The sequence below is a fragment of the Pseudorasbora parva genome, chromosome 9, assembly GCF_024679245.1.
Source record: "Pseudorasbora parva isolate DD20220531a chromosome 9, ASM2467924v1, whole genome shotgun sequence".
NCBI lineage: Eukaryota > Metazoa > Chordata > Actinopteri > Cypriniformes > Gobionidae > Pseudorasbora > Pseudorasbora parva.
This window is the reverse complement of record NC_090180.1, coordinates 13419766-13442648: the sequence shown is the minus strand read 5'-3', so window position 1 is coordinate 13442648 and position 22883 is coordinate 13419766. Positions and strand designations below refer to the sequence as shown.

Here is a 22883-nt window from a genome sequence, read left to right as displayed (position 1 = left end):
AATCTGCAATGGAAACGCAGCTACTGTCATCACTAACCCAAAGAACTACACACTGTTTCACGAGGCTTCAGGTAAATGAACTTTTTGGTGAACCAATGGGCTGGAAAGCCTCAGTGGTTCAGGAAGCCTCATTTGCCCATCACTAAGTAGCGGAGCTAATCATAGGGAAAGAGGGGACAAGTGAGAAATGGATGAGCGTGATAGCGACAGATAATGAGGAACAGCTGTATCCAAGAGCGGAGGTGTGAGAAAGAGTCAGAAGGATACTACACTGAAAAAAATGATTCATTGGACCAACCTAAAAAAATTACTGTAATTTGTTACAGCTAAATTTATTAGTTTTTCCTCAAGCTATATTTTTAATTTGGTTGAAACTTAACAATTTAATTTAATATTAATCAAAATAGTTCTTCTGCCCAAGATAAAAAAATTACATTCACACAAAGTAAAAATATTGTTTATTATAGAGGCCATGAATCATTTTTCTTACTTTGGTACAACTTAAATTTGTATTTTGGAAAAACTTGCTTTTTATTATAATAACAAAGTATAATTTTTAGTTTGGTCTAAACTAAATAAAATGCTGTAATTTTGTTACAAGCATTTTTTTTAAATTAGCTCAAATTAAATTTCTGATTCTGTACAAACTTAATCATATTTTCTTTAGCCACAAGAAAACATTTTACTATAATATTTATTTTTGCTTTGTTACAACTTAACTTTTACCATGAAAAAAGCTAAGCTTGCTTTAATATAAAAGAAACATTTACATTTAAAATAAAACAAAAACATTGTCAGAAAATAGTTGACTTACTGTAAATAAAGACAGGAATATTCTCTCAAAACACCCAAATGTTTATTGTGATAGTTTTTCTATAAGATACATCACTGTTGTCAAATTGTGCTGCCAGTAAGGCAAGCCGGTATGCATTTTACACATCAACACTTGGGGAATAAAGTAAATGGTCTTTTCCAGACCTTTTTTTAAACCTTATGTAAACTTCCACTAAATGCAACCACGCTAATGCAAAACTGTTTCGTACACCTCTCCTTTAAAACTCTCCGTTAGTTATGTCAATAATGACTCACCCTAATGTCGCTTCACACCTGTAAGACCTCTGTTCATCTTCACACAGTTTAAGATATTTTATATTTAGTCAGAGAGCTTTCTGTCTCTTCATTAAAAACGTATGCACAGTATACTGTCCCTTTCCAGAAGGACCAGAAAGGTAATAAAAACATCATCAAAGTAGTTAGTAAGAATCTCTTGAAGCATCAAAAATACATTTTGGTCCCAAAATAACAAAAACTACGATTTTATTCAGCATTATCAATGGCGTCTAGACATTGCTGAATAAAGTCATAGTTTTTGTTATTTTGGGACCAAAATGCACTTTCAATGCTTCAAGAGATTCTAACTAACCCACAGATTTCACATATGGACTTCTTTGATTATGTTGTTATTACCTTTCTGGTCCTTCTGGAAAGGGACAGTATACCGCATATACATGTTCAATGAAGGAACAGAAAGTTCTTGGACTAAATATAAAATATCAAACTTTTTCTGAAGATAAACAGAGGTCTTATGGGTGTGGAACGACATTAGACAGAGTCATTAATGACATAATTTTCATTTTTGGGTGAACTAACCCTTTAAGACTTGGTGCACGTGTTATGAGCTCCTACAACTTTTGACCTCCTAACTGAACTCCTTTCCACAAATTGTCATAGTGTCAATCATAGTGCAAACAATAAGTACAACCGTAATCAAAGTACTCAATATTCAAAGTGCAAATAGAGATACAAAATTTCTTCAAGCATGATACAGAGCTAAGAGATGCATCTTAACTACATCTGATTGAGCAGACACTATATCATCACAGACAGTGAGAGTGATTACTTGGCTACAATCATGAGTTATTGGGATGACCTTGATAGTTGCCAAATCCTCAAGTTCCACAGTAGATGTCAAGTTCACTAGCGCATCTCCAAAGTCTCTGTCTTGGTATTGCAGTCCTAAATTGCCATTCAACCCACACACTTTCCGGACTTCATCCATAAGATACTCCATTGACTCTGGAATGCCATGAGGGAGAATTAGCTTCCTGGTGTCATCGGGATTCAGAATAACCCGCGACTTGGCTGGCCTTTTGACTGCCAGGTCTGCCCATCCAAAAGGATCTTGTTGAAACAAGAAAAGAAACAATAGTATTAGCTTTTGTACAAAATTGGGCATAGCATCTTACATTAAATTCATATTCACAAATTAATTGATTAACAAATATATTTTGACAGTTCTGGCAAAAAAGAAGAAGAAATTTCAGTCAATATCATTTAGGAAATTTTGAATTCCTCAAAAATGAGAGTGTGATGTTTATCTGCTGACCGCCAGGGTATCCAAGATGTAGGTGTGTAGAACACAAATGAAGATTTTTAACTCATTGCTCGTATAATGCATGTCAATTTTACTTCTATGAGAGTAAAAAACACACAGACATAGGGATCCATATTAAACCCTGTGGCTCGTGGAGACACATTGATGTCTTAAGACATGGAACGATCAGTTTATGCGAGAAACACAACAGTATTTATATTAAAAAATGTAATGCGCCATCACTGCCTGCAAGTGAGATCAAATTAAACGATATGGCACATCTCAATGGGATACAAGCGCTCAAGTGATTTCTTGCGAGTATCTCTACACCATATTTTAGGACATTTGAAGCTTCATGAAATAACTTTGCGTTTTATTGATTTATTTATACTGCCTGGTAAAAGAAACCACATTAAATTGGGTAACTTCTAGATTAGTTTTGATTTGGGGTTCTCTCAAAAAATGTAATAAATATATCAAATAAATTAAATACTGACATGAAGTGAACCTTCCATTGTATTTTTATACTATTATGTAGTGTATAATATTAGCAAGGATACCTCTGAACATTATTTTCATGTATTTTTAAATAGGAATGACTAACACTAGAGAATAGCTTTGAAATTACCACACAGTTGTATTCTTTGGGACTCACCAAATTCAGCAAGAAGGCCAAAATTGCAAGATTTCCAGGAAACACAATCAACCTGCAAAACAAAGGAAAAATTGAAATGTCACAATTTAGTTTGTTGTTGTTGGGGCAGTTAAAGCACTTTCCAAAATAATCACTAGACTGTCATTATTAATTAGACCTTAGACATACTGGTGATATTGTACAATACTAGATTATGCTGACAGGTGAAACAATGGAATATGAATTCTTAAATCAGAACACATTTTCTATTCCAATGCATTTCATAAATGCAAAACGCAGCACGAGTCAGTTCATTCATTACAAGAGCAAAGAGCTATTCATCATAAGTGCCCGTCATTCACACAGAACATGCAGGAGTACTATTTTAATAGTATTTTGCAGCTTAATATTCACATACACAGTAACGATAGGAAGTGACTGAACGCAGCGGGTCACTTTACCGGATATACTCGAATCGGTACCACAGAAATGCTGGTATCTTAACATTTTTTAAATTTCAGTACCAAATTGGGACTAAAGTACCGGTACGTGTGACATTCCTGTGCTTAACTTTCATAGGAATGAATTTGAAAAGTTGAAACACTCACGAGTCACTTTGCTCCGTCTGCATCACTCCGTTATGAATACCCGAGCCGAGTGCTCTGAGTGCGATCGATCCCATCCCCCATGCACGGAGATATCAAAACGGTGCCGTGGGGGCAGGGCGCGCTCGGGCGGGAGTTTTTATTCAAAATCTAAAGTTCATTTAAATGTAGAATACCTAATAGAATAATTATTTTCCGGAGTTATTACACATGGGCTCAATCGAACATTAGCTAATTCGGACATTGGCTTTTTCATATATTGTTCCTGCAGGCTGCAAGGTGCTTAAATTAACTTAACGTTAGTTGACGGTTGCAGTGCATGTGAGAAAAGAGGTATAACTTAACAACGTTAATTTATTCAAGCACTTTGACTAACTTTGTTAGAGACAAACAAGCCTCATCACAATACAGCATCATCAAATTTACATTACATCACAGTGAAATAATAAAAAGTTAACTTTGAATTTGTCAAACAGAGGCTTGGCTATAGCTTTAGCTAACACCTGCACAAACACAGTTGTATGTAAAGTAATAGCCCAGTCGACCATCCTGCCACTAACCATAAATATGAATGAAAAACACTTATTCACGTAAAAAAATAATACAATATCGAATGCTTACCGAGTCAAGGAGATTTCCTGGGCCACAGACCGGAGTCTTGATGTCTTCGAAGCGAAGGGAGCAATGGCGGATTGAAAAACTCTAGCTGGCCGAGCAAGGAGTTCGTTGATGTGACGTCATGGGGTCACGTGACATTAAAAACTCTGGTTTGAGTTAAAAATGCTATTTAACTCAAACTGTTGCTTTTAATTTTGTCTAGGGTGTTCGTTATTTGCTTTAAGGAAACCTGAACAAAACAGGTTTAAACCAGAAATCATGATTTTCACTTAGTCCAATGTAAAAATGTACTTTAAATAAATGACACAGTAGTTTCACTTTTTTCAGTGTAGCAGGGGGAGAAAGAGAGGGAGTGAACCAGGATCATGACAGTGTCAATATACACTCACCTAAAGGATTATTAGGAACACCTGTTCAATTTCTCATTAATTAAATTATCTAAACAACCATTTACATGGCAGTTGCTTCAATGCATTTAGGGGGTGTGGTCCTGGTCAAGACAATCTCCTGAACTCCAAACAAAATTTCAGAATATGGCTTTATTTCTCTGTCAAAGGTCTAGAGCGCATTATTGTAGCGCGAAAGTACATTAATATAGTGCGCCAGCGCGAATCTCTCGGCTCGCGCGCGGAATATAATGCGCGAGCGCAAATCTCTCTCTGCTCTGAAAGAACTCTGCGTGGAATGAGAGGTGATCTAACTAAGATGGTGCATGTATGAAAACCGTAAACTGAAAGATGTTTTAATTTTATTTCAGACCACTATTATGACCATTTTCATTTTATTTTTACGTTCTATTTATCTTTACAACTGTTTTAATTATCCTTGTTTTTAATTTTAATTCTTACACATGGTATTCGTATTTCTCAAGCATATGCTACCACTATTTTAATTGATTTCTATGTAAAGCACTTTGAATTGCCATTGGGTATGAAATGTGCTATACAAACAAACTTGCCTTGCCTTATACTGGCTCACTTGTAAAGAGAAATCGAGTGATTCAGAGAGGTAGATTCTTAGTTGGGGAAATGTGTCAGACAAAGCTCATATGGCATGAAGTTGATGTGTATTTCTGTTAGGAACTCAAATTAATTGTGACACTGTCTTTTAAAACACCATCAACCTCAACCAGAACTGTAACTCTTGTAACAACTTGTTGGGTTGATAGATGATGTCTGCAGTCATCCAAAGTGCACACCTTCACCACATCTGTGAAGAACAACTCATTAGAATGAATCACTTCATTTCATAAGTCAAAAGCAACAAGACACAGCCATAAAAACAAAAACAAAAATGTTTTTACAAAATTATTGTGGGAAATAGACATATTCTATACCTGGTACACCCTGGCCAGTCATGTCGGTCTTTTTAGTCGGGAATTCCTGCAGAGGTTGAAGAAATAGTGATTCAGAGAGGTAGATTCTTAGTTGGGGAAATGTGTCAGACAAAGCTCATATGGCATGAAGTTGATGTGTATTTCTGTTAGGAACTCAAATTAATTGTGACACTGTCTTTTAAAACACCATCAACCTCAACCAGAACTGTAACTCTTGTAACAACTTGTTGGGTTGATAGATGATGTCTGCAGTCATCCAAAGTGCACACCTTCACCACATCTGTGAAGAACAACTCATTAGAATGAATCACTTCATTTCATAAGTCAAAAGCAACAAGACACAGCCATAAAAACAAAAACAAAAATGTTTTTACAAAATTATTGTGGGAAATAGACATATTCTATACCTGGTACACCCTGGCCAGTCATGTCGGTCTTTTTAGTCGGGAATTCCTGCAGAGGTTGAAGAAATAGTGATTCAGAGAGGTAGATTCTTAGTTGGGGAAACATGTCAGACAAAGCTCATATGGCATAAAGTAGATGTGTATTTCTGTTAGGAACTAGAATTAATTGTGACACTGTCTTTTAAAACACCATCAACCTCAACCAAAATTTTAACTCTTGTAACCACTTTTTGGGTTGATAGTTGATCTCTGCTGCCATCCAAAGTGCACGCCTTCACCAGATCTGTGAAGACAAACTCATTAGAAGGAATCACTTCATTTCATAAGTCAAAAGCAACAAGACTAGGCTATAAAATCTTCAAATTTTTTACAAAATGATTGTGGGAAATAATAGACATTCAATACCTGGTACACCCTGGCCAGTCGCGTAGGTCCTTTCTATCATGTCTGTGTACTCTTTAGTCAGGAATTCCTGCAGAGGTTTAGTGGTTTCTTGAAGGCATTTAGTGGAATCAGAGAAAAGGAGGTTTCTTTCACCCTTTGACTTGAACGGACTGTCTGGATATTTCTGAAGCATGCAAGAGAGAATTCAGCGATGAGACAAAGTACTTTGAAGATACATTTTAGAAACAGATTGAGTGACACAAAAGATGCTGCTTTAAATACAAGTAAACAAAACGTGAACAGGACCGGAGAGTTACTGAGATCTTCCACCTGTGCTAGAATCATCATTGCAAAAGATGACATTCAGAATATAAGAATGAAGAAAAATTAAAACCACAGGAAAATCTAAACAGATCTGCAATGAACTTACTTGAGCCTCCCTCAGAACGGACACCACATCACTGCGTACATCTTTCCGGGTGATCACAGCATGAGCCGGCACTTTGGCAAGGTTACAGTCAGCAAATTCAGTGTGTTTGAATGTTCTGTCTGGTGATTTTGGGCAGATCAGTTCAAATTCATCTGCCTTCAGATCCTTAGCCCAATCCGGTCTTATACCTGAGAAGATATAGAGAAGGAACTAGACCAGGGAAAAAACATATTTAAAAATGTGACTATGAAAAGTGTGAAGCTTTATTAATCAATGTAAACCACACTAACCCTCTGTGTAATCCCCAACAATACTGTGCTTGATAAAAGCAACTTCTCCAGCTCCTTCTGCAAGACACCTACAAGAGCAGCGAGATTATGGAGTATTTCGATTATGGATTTGAGTCAGAGTACAGATCTAAAAAACACATTTCCCTTTCTATTCCAGTCTGGGATACGGTCCAGTACCTGAAAGCCCCATCGTAGCCATAATACATCTCCTCAGAAGAGGCTTTGCACTTGCTCTCATCTCCCACCTGCTTCCCACCTCCTTTACACAGTTTACACATGTTTGATGTAGGATCAGCACCAGGAGCGCAGCCTTCACTGAAGAACTCATCTGAGAAATTAAGACAAAACATGGTGTTTTATGTGAATACAGGAACTAAATCAGAAAATATGAAATAACCAGCTGTGAGAAAACACTCAGTGAGACTCACATAGGGTACAGTCAGGTGTTTTGCCACATATGACTGAATCTGGGACTATCCAACCAGCGTTGTGGTTCAGGCCAGTGTGGCAGGACTTTCGTCCTCGCAGCTTATTCCACGTTACACCTGAGTCCTTACGCACAACCGCCACAACAAACAAACTTGAGTACTCTGTGCACATCACAGAAATGAAGTTTAAACCAAGATTAGCAGATACATTTTTATAGAAAACTGTTGTCAGAAAACGGATGAAAAAAATGCAGTCTAGAGCTTTTCAAAAGTAAAAGTACACAATACTTGCCTCCACCATCAGGACAGCTTTCTGCAAGGAAGGAGAGACATTTTAGGTTTCATCAAACATGTACACTCGGACTAATAAGTGGCTTATGAACTGATTCATGAAATATGAGTGTTCATTCTTACGTTCATCATACTGCTCAACCATTGCTGGAACTAGACCGCACTTTCCAGCGATATACACCTGGCCACCATCAGCTGCAAAGAAATCCGCTTCTCTGCGCTTTAATGCAAATAAAACAGAATATTAACCTACAGGTGGACAGCACGTAAAGATGATTGACATCAACCTCAGCACTCATGTGACCCAACAATACCATGACTTTCTGGATGCACTCTTCCACAGATGATGCCCTTCTGCACTCTACACGAGGAATCTGTAAGCCGTCACACTTCTGTTGCTCTGCGTGGCTAATAACACACCACTGAATTTTACCGTCCGGAGCCCGAGCTGGTGGGCTCCCCTCTGATGAGAAATTATACATACAATTCACGAGTTCACACTTACATCAATTAAATAGAGTAAAGATTATGCGTATTTGGCGTGCTGTCCGGGGAGGGCTCCGGGCTCGGAAAATTTGCCCGAACCCAGAGTATTAAGTGTAATTTAATGCATGTTTATTTGTGGCTTAATTGCCCAATACTTTTTTAGGGCTAATGTATTAATTCACATGTATCTTTAGTATAATTGTGTGCACCTCTAAGGGCATGCATGGCCCCATAATCATCTTTCAGGTAGAGGAAGGAGTCTGTGATCTTTGGGAGCTCCATCAGGTCAAACGCAGAGTCTGAGAATATCAGGTCTTTACCCCCAAAAACATCAGATGAGAAAAGATCTGAACCCTGTTGAGCACAACAGTTCAATATTCAAAAAAAGTATTTGATTGTCTCCTGGATGTATTGTATTACAGGGTTAAATATCTAGATTTAGATCAATTTAATGTTGAAATTAAAAGTTACTGATGCAGTGTCCATTGGAATGACATACCGGAATCTGTTTAAGGACTTTATAAATGTGCTGTGAATCAGCATCCTTCCGGCCGATGACAGCACGGTGCGGCTCTTTGCCGAGGTTGCAGGTCTTGTAATCCTCAACACTTTTCCTCCTGCCGTCCATGCACAACAGCTGGTAGTTCGGTCTCTCAATCTCTTGAGAGTTCAGATGAGACAAGAAGCATTTAAATCAACAGCCTTTAAATCATAACCTCCTGCCACAACTCTAATATCTTTAATGGTTTTGTGACCGTCAATAATATTTTAGATTTTGGCAAAAGATATCACTCACCTGGGATTCCATCTTGGCAAATAAAGGCAACGTCTCCATTACCCTTTTTCATGCACCTGTAAAGGATGCATGAGTTATATTGTTGTGTATTCAGAGAGAAGACAGTGGAAATATGAGTGTACTAGTGTGGAAGGCTCATACTGGAAGGCTCCTCCATCGCCACTGCATTGTTCATTTTGTGAGCAGCTGCAGTCACCCTGGCAATCTGAGCACAGTTTTGGGTATTGGGCTTTTGATATTCCAGGAACACAACTGCGCAAGAAGAAATGAGACACGGCTGGAGAACACAAAAAGTGTCCCATTATTCACTTATACATCAATTACAAAACAATTCACATGACCAAAAATCACATTTAATACCTCAAAGGTCATGCAGTAAGCTCATTATCCCAATATGATTTATTAATGTTATTTTAGTATTATATTATATACTATTATACTATACTACCGTATATAGTAGGGTGACCATATTTTGATTACCAAAAACTCGGCCCGGCAATAAGATACCCAACTGATACTCAAAGTTTACTCAAAGATTCCTTACTCCATTTAAAGTATGCCCCCTCTGTATGGATAGAAAATTGTTATATTAGGCCTAGAACTGAACTTGAAAACAGGATGTCACCCTAGTATATAGAATATAGTATATAGTATATTATACTTTTTATTTTTTATATTTTCAGTTTTCGTTTTAATTTTAGTTTAAGTTACCAATTTTGTTATATGCTTTTGTCATGTTTTATATTTCTAGCTTGAAGTGCAGTATTTTATATTTTAGTTTTAGTCATTTTGGTAATGTCATTTTAAGTTTTTAATCTAATATTTATTAGATTTATATTATAATTTTATTTGTATTTCATGCTTTATTTCAGCACAATAATCCCATTTTATCATATGCTTTGCCAAATAAATAAATACAAAAAATAAATTTTAACTATTGATTTGAAGGTTAATTATTTTATAAAGCTGTCTCTGAGAAGAAGAAAAAAAATCCATGTCAAAAAATATTACAGCATACTGAAGTCCTCTGAGGTTACTGTTAAAACAATCAATAACTGAGACTCAAGATGACGGTGGTTTCGTTTGTATTAAATGAGTCTGTGGCGTGATACGAGAGACACAAAAGCGGTGCTGGTTTCAGTTGCATGGCTGAGTGGACTGATATACAACCGCTGCCATGGACAACGGTCAATATTAGGACATACCAGGCCACTGAATGCCAGTATTTCAGAGAGCTATGTAATAATCTACATTTGATCTCCACACTAACCTGACTCAAGAGTCATGTCATTAGGATCCCACGGAATTATCTTGACTGCAACCAGTCTTCCAATGGGTAAAGTCCAGCCTCCAGGACTTTTATAACAACTGTGGTAGGAAGTCTTTCCCTTGAGATCTCTGATACTGAAGTCAGTGTCACGCTTTACCACAGCCACAGCATAACAGGACTCTAGAAAAGAAGAGAAGCGGAGAAGAGAGGAACAGAATCAAAAACCAAAATCTGACAAAAAAAACCCAACAACTGCTTAATTGAGATTTTACCATGCAGATTTGGTGATGCATCAAATAAGAACTAAAAAGGAAACATTTGCCATTTTATTTGAAAATAGTAGGGGTCATCTTGCCTCATTGGGGAATGTCAAATCCATGATATCATTAATTATTTATTTTTAAAAAGTTTATTTAAATGAGTGTATTTTGACAATTTCATTGAAAAAAAGATTCATGAAACAAAAATCACAGGTAAAGAAATACATATGAATTGCTCTACATTATTCTATACATTATAAATACAGACCTATATTTGTACTTTAATTGTCATATAATAAATTATATATTAAGCAATAAACTATTTAGATTGAATGGTACCAATTTATTGGTCTACAGGTTATGATGAATAATTAAGATGTTTAAAATCATGTGCATCTTATTCATTGAACTCCATGAATTATAATAATAATTTCATTACATAATAATAAATAAATGAACACCACAATAAAATATTTACCTTTCTGATATTTCTCTGCAATGAGAGGACGGAGTTCAAAAGGTTTGCGTCCACCGAAGTAAACATGTTCTCCATCTGCAGTTACAACATCTGCCTCACCTTTCTGTGAATTATAGACAGTTTGATGAAAATGCTATGGTTTAAACGAAAAAAAAAAAAAGGTGTGTGTGTGAGAGGTAAAATAATACACGTTTTATTACCTCGATGCTCTTTATGCAGTCAATTGTAGAAAGCCGAAGAAGACACTCAAGATCTGCTGATTTGCTGGCAAGGTGTTTGCATTTTTTCAGCTCATTCTGTGTTTTCACACACCATTTGACTTTTTGAGCACTGGCCGAGGGCAGTGCCACAACTGCAAAGAAAACAATCAGCGATAAACACAATGATTAAATATGAACTGAAGAATAAAATGACAACAATATCAAAGATGAGAATTACCAAGGCAGCCCAGCAATGAGATGAGCAGGATGTTCATATTAGGCCTTCAGCAGGGATTTCTGGCAGGAGGAGACAGAAGAGACAGTGCTTTTTATAGGAGGTCTGGAAGCACTAGTGGGTTGGGTCAGGCAAACACAAGACATCATCATCATCATCATCATCATCATTATCTACATCATCATAATAATTTGCTCATAGTTTCTCAATATCTGCTTGTGCAGGCAGTGAGCAGTTGTTTCTAAAATTACAATAAAACGTGACAAATTTGCTTTTCAATAAAATGTACTTAATTTACTTAATTTTATTTCATTTAAATTTTAGTTTGATTGTATTAAGTTTATTAAACAGTTACAACAATCATGATACTGAAATTGTAGTTGTGATTTTGAGTGCAAAACCACATTTATGTGGTTGCGTGCTCTTGGAAATCAGTTTATTGGTTTGTATTTGACTTTTGTACATTGTAAATAGGCTTATTACTCAATGCAAAAGTGTAAAGTACAAACTGATGGAGGTCCAGCAAAGTAACCTTATTTAAACTAGGCTACTCATGACTGTACAATTTTTTTTTTAATTTAATAAAATATTCATGGGAACTAGTGTGTAGCCTGGTGGATCAATGCTGTATAGAAAATATAGAGAACTTTTTACTAATAAAAACAAGAGATAGATTTTCATAATTTGTTTGATCTAGTCCCTCTTAAAGAAACATGATTAGGTTCAGGTGCGAAAACCACACCTTCCCTTAGCCAATCACCTGTAACTCAAGATTAAACAAACAAGACGTATTATTGTACGATGTAAATATATTTCACACTATGACACCTTATTATGACTAGCCTACACCTATGAATAGGGCACTGGTAGGTCATTAGAGAAAATGATATTGCCTACAATGTAAACTTTGCCTTAGGCTAGTGATGTCGTACAATATACAAAATAACCATAGCACTGATAAAAGGGGGTCTCCCTCTCTTTTCATTATAAAATAATGAAAACGTAAAACTATTATTCATTTTACATAGATTAATTTGATCAGATCATTTGGCAAATTAAATAACTGCAAATTATAATAGTTTTCAAAAGTAACCTCATCACTTGAAGCAACACTCATCAAAGCGGTCGAACTGGAAGCCATAATCTTTTACTAAATCGGCCACCGTAGGAGTTGAAACGAAATCGAAATTGAGAGGAACAGAAACTATTATTCACTGGATGGTCATATATCTTTTTACCACTAGATGAGGGAAAATATCACACAGTGTAGCTTTAAGAAACATAATTTAATTTCTCTGTGAGTGGCTCACACTCACAGAGACCATGGCTGTTATGCCCACTCAGAGAACACAGACTTTCCCTCCCTGTTCCATGGGTGCGGTTAGCCAAGTAGCACAAAATGATTCTATAACATCTTGTAAATCAGCTAAAACTGCCACGTTGCCTTTGTTTATTCCTTAAAGAGACTAAATGGAAGATAGACAATTGAAAATCAGAGAAACAGTGGATGTGCATTGCATCAGCCCTCAGACAAAGAAACCCTTTTCATATTCAAACACACTTACCTAAAGGATTATTAGGAACACCATACTTATACTGTGTTCGACCCCCCTTTGCCTTCAAAACTACCTTAATTCTACGCAGCACTGATTCAACAAGGTGCTGAAAGCATTCTTTAGAAATGTTGGCCCATATTGATAGGATAGCATCTTGCAGTTGATGGAGATTTCTTGGATGCACATCCAGAGCACGAAGCTCCCATTCCACCACATCCCAAAGATGCTCTATTGGGTTGGGATCTGGTGACTGTGGCGGCCATTTTAGTACACTGAACTCATTGTAATGTTCAAGAAACCAATTTTAAATGATTCGAGCTTTGTGACATGGTGCATTATCCTGCTGGAAGAAGCCATCAGAGGATGGGTACATGGTGGTCACAAAGGGATGGACATGGTCAGAAACAATGCTAAGGTAGGCCATGGCATTTAAACAATGCCTAATTGGCAATAAAGTGTGCCAAGAAAACATCCCCCACACCATTACACCACCACCACCAGCCTGCACAGTGGTAACAAGGCATGATGGATCCATGTTCTCTTTCTGTTTACGCCAAATTCTGACTCTACCATCTGAATGTCTCTACAGAAATCGACTCGTCTTCAACTGTCCAATTTTGGTGAGCTGGTACAAATTGTAGCCTCTTTTTTCTATTTGTAGTGAAGATGAGTGGTACCCGTTGGGGTCTTCTGATGTTGTAGCCCATTCGCCTCAAGGTTGTGCGTGTTGTGGCTTCACAAATGCTTTACTGCATATCTCAGTTGCAACGAGTGGTTATTTTAGTCAAAGTTGCTAATCTATCAGCTTGAATCAGTCAGCCGATTCTCCTCTGACCTCTAGCATCAACAAGGCATTTTTGGCCACAGGACTGCTGCATACTGTATGCCTTTCCCTTTTCACACCATTCTTTGTAAACCATACAAATGTTTGTGCGTGAAAATCTCAGTAACTGAGCAGATTGTGAAATACTAGCGCAGATGCTTCGAAACGCTGCTCCGAACTGTGATTCGACACACCCATGGCACGTGATTATGGCTAAATGAAGCGCTGAAGTGTTTCATCAGGTGCACCTGTCGAAACTGCTTTGATTAAAAGGGGTGGGAACAAACCCCACAGTAACACATCTGAATGAACCTCATTCCCCACAGTTTAAAAGTGAAGTTAATCCATCTTCACCTCGTGGGTTTTTGTGAGAGGAGAGAGATTTTGTGATATAAGTGAGATTTATAGTCCACTTTGGTTAGTTATATTTAGGCTATTTAAATGAGATACATTGACTGGTAGGTCAAGACAGTGACAGATGGTTAGGATAGATATAGGCTAGTGACACATTCATATAAACTACCTTAGAATTATAGATATAGAATATATAGAATTACATAGATATAAAAGATATTCATAGGTAATATATAGCTAGATATGGAGACTCCACATAAGAGATGCTGTAAATCTGGTGTGGGAGCATTTCCATTTGGAAACACCACATAAAGTGAGATGTGTGTATTGTGTAATGTATTGGTGCAGAATGCATGATCTATTAACTTAATTTTTTCAGTAATTTTTCCTCATTTGAATGTACTTGCTAAAAAAATATTTGTGCATGCTAGCAACAAATGTCCCTTATGAGAGGATTTATTAAAAGGCGGGAGAAATTATATGTAAAAAAAAAAAAAAAAAATTGTAGCAAATGACACATTGTGGCTTTATTTCTTTTAATATTTAATTTTAATCTTAATTATTTTTCATGAAAAATAGTTATTTAAAATAACTAAAATAACAGCATGCATACTGTATGCCTTTCCCTTTTCACACCATTCTTTGTAAACCATACAAATGTTTGTGCGTGAAAATCTCAGTAACTGAGCAGATTGTGAAATACTAGCGCAGATGTTTTGAGGAGGCCAAAGGTTACAAAACCAAGTAGATGTCAGACAGATTTAAAAATATATATATATTTATTTTAGTTTTTTCAAACATTTGATCACTGTCAAGGTTATTTCAGATTAATACACGCAAGTGTCCACTAGATGGCGTCATGGAGACGGGAGTCAGGTGTTTGTTTCAGTGTTTCACGAAGCCTCGGCCTGCCCATCACTATGAAATACTCAGACCGGCCCATCTGGCACCAACAACCATGCCATGATCAAAATTTCTTAAGTCACCTTTCTTTCCCATTCTGAAATTCAGTTTGGAGTTCAGGAGATTGTCTTGACCAGGAATACACCCCTACATGCATTGAAGCAACTGCCATCTAAATGGTTGTTTAGATAATTTAATTAATGAGAAATTGAACAGGTGTTCCTAATAATCCTTTAGGTGAGTGTATATTGACACTGTCATGATCCTGGTTCACTCCCTCTCTTTCTCCCCCTGCTAGTATCCTTCTGACTCTTTCTCACACCTCCGCTCTTGGATACAGCTGTTCCTCATTATCTGTCGCTATCACGCTCATCCATTTCTCACTTGTCCCCTCTTTCCCTCTGATTAGCTCCGCTACTTCTAGTCCTCGTCTGTTCTTTGTCCTCTGCCAGATTATTGACTTGTTTTGTACGTGTCAGATCGCTCGACCTTGAAGATTGTGTCCTGTCCTTCCCGGTCTACATGTTCGTCTGGTCTACCCTAATTGTCTACAGTGTTTGTGTGCTTAACCTGTGCTCTGCCCAGCTCACCGGCCACTGAACGCTGTGATCGGCTCCTGACGCTCACCTGTCAACTGCTGCCACTGCCCTCCTTCACCCCATCTACGGACCAGTTACCCTGCCCGGGGCTTCCACCTAAGTTGATTGTTAAAGAGAAACTTTCTGTTCATCAGCCTCAGTGGCCATTTGGCTTATTTATTTATAAAGACACTATTACTTGCCTTCGCTGTTGGGTTCTCTCTGTCTCATTCTGATAGACACGAGAATGCAATCTGAAACCTCTTCACTCTCAAAAACAGAATTTGAGCAGGGATTTGATGATGCACTCAGCATGTGCTGCTAGTTCACTGGATGTTTACAACAACAGAGTAGCTTACATTGGCCTTAAGCACAGCGCGTCTTCCCTTCCTCTGTTTGTTAACAAACTTCCTTGCTTCTGGGTCACGTGTCCGAACGGCGGACTGCGTCATATTCTCGGCCATGCGTCGTGGTGCTTCGTGAGTTCATGTCCGAGGCATACGCAGAAGACAATAACTTGGTGGATAAAGTAGTTATGTCTTTTTCTTTTTTGCGCACAAAAACTATTCTCGTCGCTTAGTGACATAACTGTTTAGCCACTGCAGTGAGATGGACTTTGTAACGACGTTTTTAGTGCCTCTATGGGTCGAGTGAGTAAAAAATTTACTAAATGTCAATGAGGGCCTATCTGAAGCCTTTCTCAGCCACCAGCTTTCAACTAAAATATCTTCTTTTGTGTTCTGAAGATGAACGGAGGTCTTATGGGTGTCTAACGACATGAGGGTGAGTAATTAATGAGATAATTTTCATTTTTGGGTGAACTAACCCTTTAAGGTAAAATTGATCAACCAATCAGATTACTCACTATTACGCCCCGCGATCTAGGGGAAGGAAACACTCACATTAACCGAGCATAATAATAAGAAAATAGGTTGTGGTTTGGAATCCCAGCACCGAATCACTCCGGTCGATAATCAAACATACAACCAATTATAAGTAAATATAAATTTATTAAATAATCATACATAAGAGGGCGAGCATCTCGTCAGGGTGTCCAAAGGCCAACATAAACAAAACAAACCTAAAAAGAAAGATACACTAAATAACCTAATGGAAGCAAAAGCAAATACATTTAACTAACCTAACTACCTAATAGAAACAGAACCCAAACAAGTTTCAAAATAAATAGCAGGACACCCCTACGCTCTGGTGATAGTTTTGTTTACATGCCCAAACAATCAAACAAAACAGTTAAAGGGGGGGTGAAACACTCAGTTTCAGTCAATCTCATGTCAATCTTGAGTACCTATAGAGTAGTATTGCATCCTTCGTATCTCCGAAAATGTTTAGTTTTATTATATTTATAAAAGAAATATAGGCTGTACCGAGTCTTTCCGGAAAAAAACGAGCGCCTGGAGGCGTATCGAGTGGGCGGAGCTAAAAAATGACCAGCGCGCAGCTACTGCACGAGAGCTTCTGAAAGCTGACATCATCAAGCATGGAGATGAAAACGTTACCCTAAATAAACCATGGCTATCAGATTCAACTAATACAGATATGATCCAGAATCAGATCCAGAGGCTGAAATAAACTGAACAGGAGAAGCAACAACAGCAGGACGTCTGTCTCTGTGGTATGTACTGCATTTAGTGGCCTGTCAACATTTGTGTTAGCCTGACAAGCCAGACCCACATCAAGATGTTTGGTCTGGAAACTCACCATAGACAGGGCTCAGTCCGAGGGGCGGGATAAACGGTTGTCTTTCAAACTCCCTCTGCACGCGATAGGATAGCGGTACACCAACCGGAGCAACGACGGTGAAGGGGAGCTCGCTGACTGATTAAACATTCGCCGCATCCGGTCGGCTAAACTCCGAACACATCTTCCCTTTTTAAGAATGACTTCAGCGCCGCTCTTTGTTCTTATCTCAGAGGAAAGCTTAACTCCAAGTCTTCCGGAGGCGCGGGCAGAGCTGATTCGAAAGACCGCCGCCGTTCGCCAGTTTCTGTGTTACTAGAAGCACGCAAACGCAACTCGGCCGTCGTCATTATGGCCCCGCCCGCCGACTCTATAGCCTACCTACACGATGTGATTGGGCCGTCCAGATTCTGAGGAATACAGCTCAGATAGGAATTGAGAGTTGCTAGACCACACTTGCGGGCAAATTAAATTTGCTGCTGCTAGGGTGCGTCTAGATTTCTAGGCTACATTTGTGTGTGTTTACTCGCAGTTTATGAGGACATGATTCGTTTATGGACTTTTTTATGCGACTAAACCTTAGCAGTAGCAAGCAAAAGGGTTTTGCACGTCAGACTAGTGTAACGTTATACATAGAACAACAATGGAGTAACCGTTAGTGCATTTGAATGAAGAAGCGTGCTTTATGAGAACACTAGGTTTATGTTTGGGTGGTTTTCAAACAAACTGACACCTATAGTGGTCAGCTTAACAAACGTATTTAAACACACACCATAGATCGCATGCTCCATTAATAAATTAACTAACGTTATACACGATCGTGTTGTTTACTGATGTTTACCTACGCGACGATAGCCAACAACATAGATATTTGAAGCAGTTTCCAAAGCACGACCGCGAACCTTTATCGTGGGACCGCTCCGTCAAAAACACACTTCTTTGGTAAGTTAACTGTTGATTTTGTGAAGTTCTGACAGCAGAGACCATGGAGATTCGCTTCGGTCACAAAAGTGGATGTTGTGGCGCTTCCCGTCATTTCTGCGTTCAAATCGGTTCAAATGCAGCACTGCCTTCCCAGAATGCTGTGCTGAAGCGTTGAAGTCGCTTGATGTCACCCATAGGAATAAAGTGGAGCATGGCACGAGGCGCGACAGACGTGTTGCACGGAGTAGTGGATCTGCTGCACCTTAGAGCAGTGTTTATGGGCGTGCATTTGGACTCTCGCTCTAGTCACGCGCACACACCCTTCCGGGAGAAGAGCTCGTACGGCCCATACAAGGACCTTCCACTCTATTGACGTCAAGCGGACCCATACTCAAAAAAAACTCTCAGAAACTTGTGAGAAACCGGAAGGAGTATTTTTGATACAGAAATACTCCATAAAACGTCCACCTTAGTGTTTGAAACTTTGTCTATGTTTAGGATGGGAATCCAAGTCTTTAACAGTGAAAAAGCTCAGTATGCATGAAACAGCATTTCACCCCCCCTTTAAAAAACAAAACAAAATTATCTTAATGCAAATAGAAAAAAGATTATTTTTCTTACCTCACTTGGCAGATCATTTGCACAACCAGCAAAATAACCAGGAAACAAGACGAATTTCAAATTTTAAAGTAAGAAAAGCATTCTTGGGAGTGCAGGAACAACCTTTCATTCTGCCTATTTTATCAAGTGACAGAAATGGCATGTCCTTATTTTATACAGGATCCTGACATTCACTTGCTAAACCTCTAGAAGTAACCTAACAATTAGAATTTCCTTTAGGATTTCCAGTGGTTGGATGCATTGATAACACGTATATTCCCATCATCGCACTTTCTAAAAATGGATTACTGTAAGGAAGGATGCCAGATGGCTGGGTAGTCTGAGATATGTGCCGTAACCACCACCACAGCTGTTAAATAAACACATATTATTATGCTCATCTTTATTTCTTACAAATACGTTATTCTTTTCCCTGTTAGATTTGAATATTCTTCCTCCGTCTCCTCTTCATCTGTCAGTGGTGCTGGTGTTTTGCAAGCTTCTATCTGTTGGCTGGCCTGAGTAGAAATCAAATGTTATTTTCAATACCCTAATTAATAAATGTAACTGGATCAGAGAACATGATTTAATTATGGGAAAAGATCTTAGAATGATATTTATTTAATATATCAAATATTTGTAAAGTCAACCTAAATATAATCTAAAAATGTTATGCTTAAATCTTTACCTGTTTGAATTGTTTTTATACTTAATTTTTAGCTGCTGCCACATTCTATTTTCACCTTTGGGATTCCATGGAAATGAAACTTGATCAAACTAAGAATTAAACTTGCATATTACATACCGTAATTCCTCAAATAAAGTCCGGGGCCTTTATTTACCTTAACTGCCGATGGGAACCGGCTTTTATTTGAAGCAGGCTTTTATTAGGGGCAGGCCTGTGTTTCTAATTCCATCTGTTTGAAATATAATTGCTTTATGTAAACCGTTTTCAATTTAAAGTGATCGTTCCAGTGGACAAATATCATTGATATTTTTAAGAAATATTTGCAAAAATATTACTATACAACAAAATAATACACATTTTTTGTAACTCCGCGCACAGCTCCGCATCCGAAGATGAACGAGTTCTCGGCGAATCTAGCCGAGCATGACGTCTCATCACACCGGCCCCCAGTTTGCACATTAGGTGCTTATATTTACTGAATGAGCCTACAAAAGCAGAAATAAGCCATTTAAAATAAAGATCCATGTTTAAGCAAATAAATAAATAAATCACAACATTAAAGTTTAGTGAAATTAGGAAACATTTAAGAGATCGTTAATTTAGTGCACATTTTGTTCTCATGTCACAAGTAATAATATCAAGCCAAGGTTTAATGAGTGTTACACGATTCTTTTGTAGTGTGGATTTTTGTGAAATGTACTAAAATAAATATAATCAGCTGTGCACGTTAGCCCACTTCTTCTCGACGCGTTGGTTTCTAGAACAATTACTCCGAATCGCCCTCTGTCGTTTCAAAGAAAAGCAAAGGCGAGCTCTTCAAGTATAAACGCCTTGTCCGTTTGGGGAGGAGCGCGCGCAGTCAGCGGAGGCTCGCGCAGTGGAGACAGGCGAAAGTAAAAACAAGGCGTGAGATGCTGCGTGGAGCTGAGCTTCGAGGCTTGTGTGCGACCACCTTAAGACCTAAAAGAGACGAGAGGCTAATATTAAAGTAAAGTAAAGTTAACACTTTAAAATAGGTCTACATTAGCTCACCCATTAACACGATTTCTCCCCGAGTCCCACTGGATTGCTTTCCATCGACTGTGGAGGTAAAGATGACAACTCCCATGATTCCACGCTCATTCAATGCATCATCAAACTACTCCTGTGTTGTACATACTGTGACTTTAAGTATATGTTGTCCTGTTGTGTTATCATAAATGTCTGATTCTAGTGTTACTTGGTTGTTCTGATCCCAGTTCACGTTTTCACATCCTGTCTAAAGGCCAAAGTGTACTTCACTTTTTACGCGTATGCGAGGGTCAGGATTTTTGTAACAGCATAACATACTTTGTATGCGCAGGTTGCACAATGCCCATTTCATTTTTTGTGACCTGAATAACCTTAAAGTTTCTGAATACCATGATGTGTGAGTCAGAGTACAGACTCCTGAAGGTTCGGAACGCTGCCTTTAGAGCTGGAGATGAGGTGGCCATCTAGAACAGCAAGGGTCACGCAGCATCAGAGAGGCTAAGAGATAGTACTCCAGGAAGATAGCCCACTGTTTCAGCGACAGCAGAGACACTCAGAGCCTGTGGCAGGGGATTCAGACCATTACGGACTACAAGCCCCTACCCCGGACCTGTGACAGCACCATCCCCCTCCTGAATGAGCTATATGCCTTTTTCGCTTGCTTTGAGGTACAAAACAGCACCGCTGCAAAGAAAACTCCACCTCCTTCTGGCGACCAGGTGATAACGCTGTCCCCGGACAGCGTGAGGAGATCCCTCAGTGGAATCAATGCACGGAAAGCACCGGGTCCTGACAACATACCTGAGCATGTATTGAGAGACTGTGCAGTGGAACTTACCAACTTACCCCACATGCTAAAAGGCTACCACCATCATTCCAGTGCTGAAGAAGTCGTCTCAATCCTGCTTCAATGACTACAGTCCGGTCTCACTTACTCCCATCCTCATGAAGTGCTTTGAACGACTAGTCATGCACCACATCAAGTCTGTCCTGCCCCCCTCCCTGGACCCTTTTCAGTTTGCATATCGGCCCAACTGCTTGACCGATGACACCATCGCCACTGCCCTCCATCCTGCCCTCACACATCTGGACAAAAAATACTTTTGGTATCACTATTAGAACACTGTTCATAGACTTCAGTTCGGCATTCGACACAATCATCCCTCAACAGCTCACTCACAAACTGTTCCAGCTGGGGCTCAACATCTCTCTGTGCAACTGGCTGTTGGACTTCCTGACTGGAAGACCTCAGGCAGTACGGGTTGGCAGTAACACATCCAGCAACATCACACTGAACATGGGGGCTTCTCAAGTATGTGTGCTGAGCCTTCCCCTCTTTACTCTGCTTACCCACGACTGCACTCCATCACTCAACTCCAACCTTTTCATTAAGTTTGCGGATGACACAACTGTGGCGGGTTTCACCAGCAACAGAAATGAGACGAACTACAGACGATGAGACAAAGCGAGGTGAGCCGCCTGGCCGAGTGGTGCAGTGACAACAATCTTGCACTGAATGTGGAGAAGATGAAAGAGATTGTTGTTGACTTGAGGAGAGTCCACACACGACATACTCCTCTGTCCATCAACAGCACAACTGTGGAGAGAGTGAGCAGTACCAAGTTCATGTGTGTGAACATCAGAGGACCTCCCCTGGACTAACAACACTGCAGGACTGGCTAAGAAAGCACAGCAGCGTTTCCACTTCCTCCGCAAGCTGAGAAGAGCTAGAGCAGCGGCCCCCAGCATTCTGCTAGCTGCATCACTGTGTGGTATGGCGCTTGCAACGCATCCTGCCCTCACACATCTGGACAAAAAATATTTTTGTCATACTTTTGGTATCACTAGCTGTTCATAGACTTCAGTTCGGCATTCGACTCAATCATCCCTCAACAGCTCACTCACAAACTTGCAACGCATCCTGCCGAAAGACACTTCAACGCATACTGAGAGCAACTGAGAGGATCATTGGTGTCTCTCTCCCTTCCCTCCAGAACATCTACAGCACCCGTCTCACCCGCAAACAGTCTGCATCGTAGGTGATACACAGCTGATACACAGCTTCTTCAGTCTGCTGCCATCTGGGAGGAGGCTGCGGAGTGTCCAGGCGAGGACTAGCAGACTGAAGGACAGCTTCATACACCAGGCTGTCAGGAAGCTGAACTCCCTCCGGACCTTGCCAACATCCCTTCTTTTTTTCCACTGATTTCTAACCCTCTGAACCCCCCC

At 39.1% G+C, this 22883-nt stretch overlaps 1 protein-coding gene and 1 long non-coding RNA gene across 3 annotated transcripts; both read right to left on the bottom strand.

The window, feature by feature from the left end:
- Positions 1-646: 646 nt before the first annotated feature.
- LOC137090192 (uncharacterized) lies at positions 647-4542 on the bottom strand. The gene is made up of 3 exons (XR_010907829.1): positions 4235-4542; positions 3030-3081; positions 647-2181 (listed from the first exon to the last, which is right to left on the bottom strand). It is a non-coding gene; the product is annotated as an uncharacterized lncRNA (long non-coding RNA).
- A 417-nt stretch (positions 4543-4959) lies between these two features.
- On the bottom strand, positions 4960-11667 carry LOC137090191 (serotransferrin-1-like). Of its 2 annotated transcripts, none has more exons than XM_067454002.1 (21): positions 11523-11667; positions 11285-11436; positions 11085-11187; positions 10347-10526; positions 9218-9353; positions 9077-9132; positions 8780-8940; positions 8490-8634; positions 8109-8257; positions 7918-8014; positions 7796-7816; positions 7504-7665; positions 7253-7403; positions 7076-7143; positions 6786-6973; positions 6377-6539; positions 6199-6254; positions 5975-6020; positions 5762-5847; positions 5568-5613; positions 4960-5440 (listed from the first exon to the last, which is right to left on the bottom strand). In XM_067454002.1, the coding sequence occupies exons 1-21, from the start codon at positions 11557-11559 to the stop codon at positions 5307-5309; spliced, it is 2337 nt and encodes a 778-aa protein (XP_067310103.1). In that variant the 5' UTR covers positions 11560-11667; the 3' UTR covers positions 4960-5306. The 2 variants fall into 2 exon arrangements, with proteins under 2 accessions (XP_067310103.1, XP_067310104.1); XM_067454003.1 differs by having other exon boundaries at positions 5792-5847.
- Between the last annotated feature and the right edge of the window lie 11216 nt (positions 11668-22883).

Bases quoted from the DNA above. Each gene is read 5' to 3' on its own strand.
- LOC137090191 (XM_067454002.1), bottom strand. From the start codon at position 11,559: ATGAACATCCTGCTCATCTCATTGCTGGGCTGCCTTG. The intron at 8,941-9,076 runs GTGAGTGATATC...TGAACTCTCAAG, and splicing joins TTGCCAAGATGGAATCCCAG to AGATTGAGAGACCGAACTAC. The intron at 5,848-5,974 runs GTATAGAATATG...TGTTCTTCACAG, and splicing joins GACTGGCCAGGGTGTACCAG to ATGTGGTGAAGGTGTGCACT.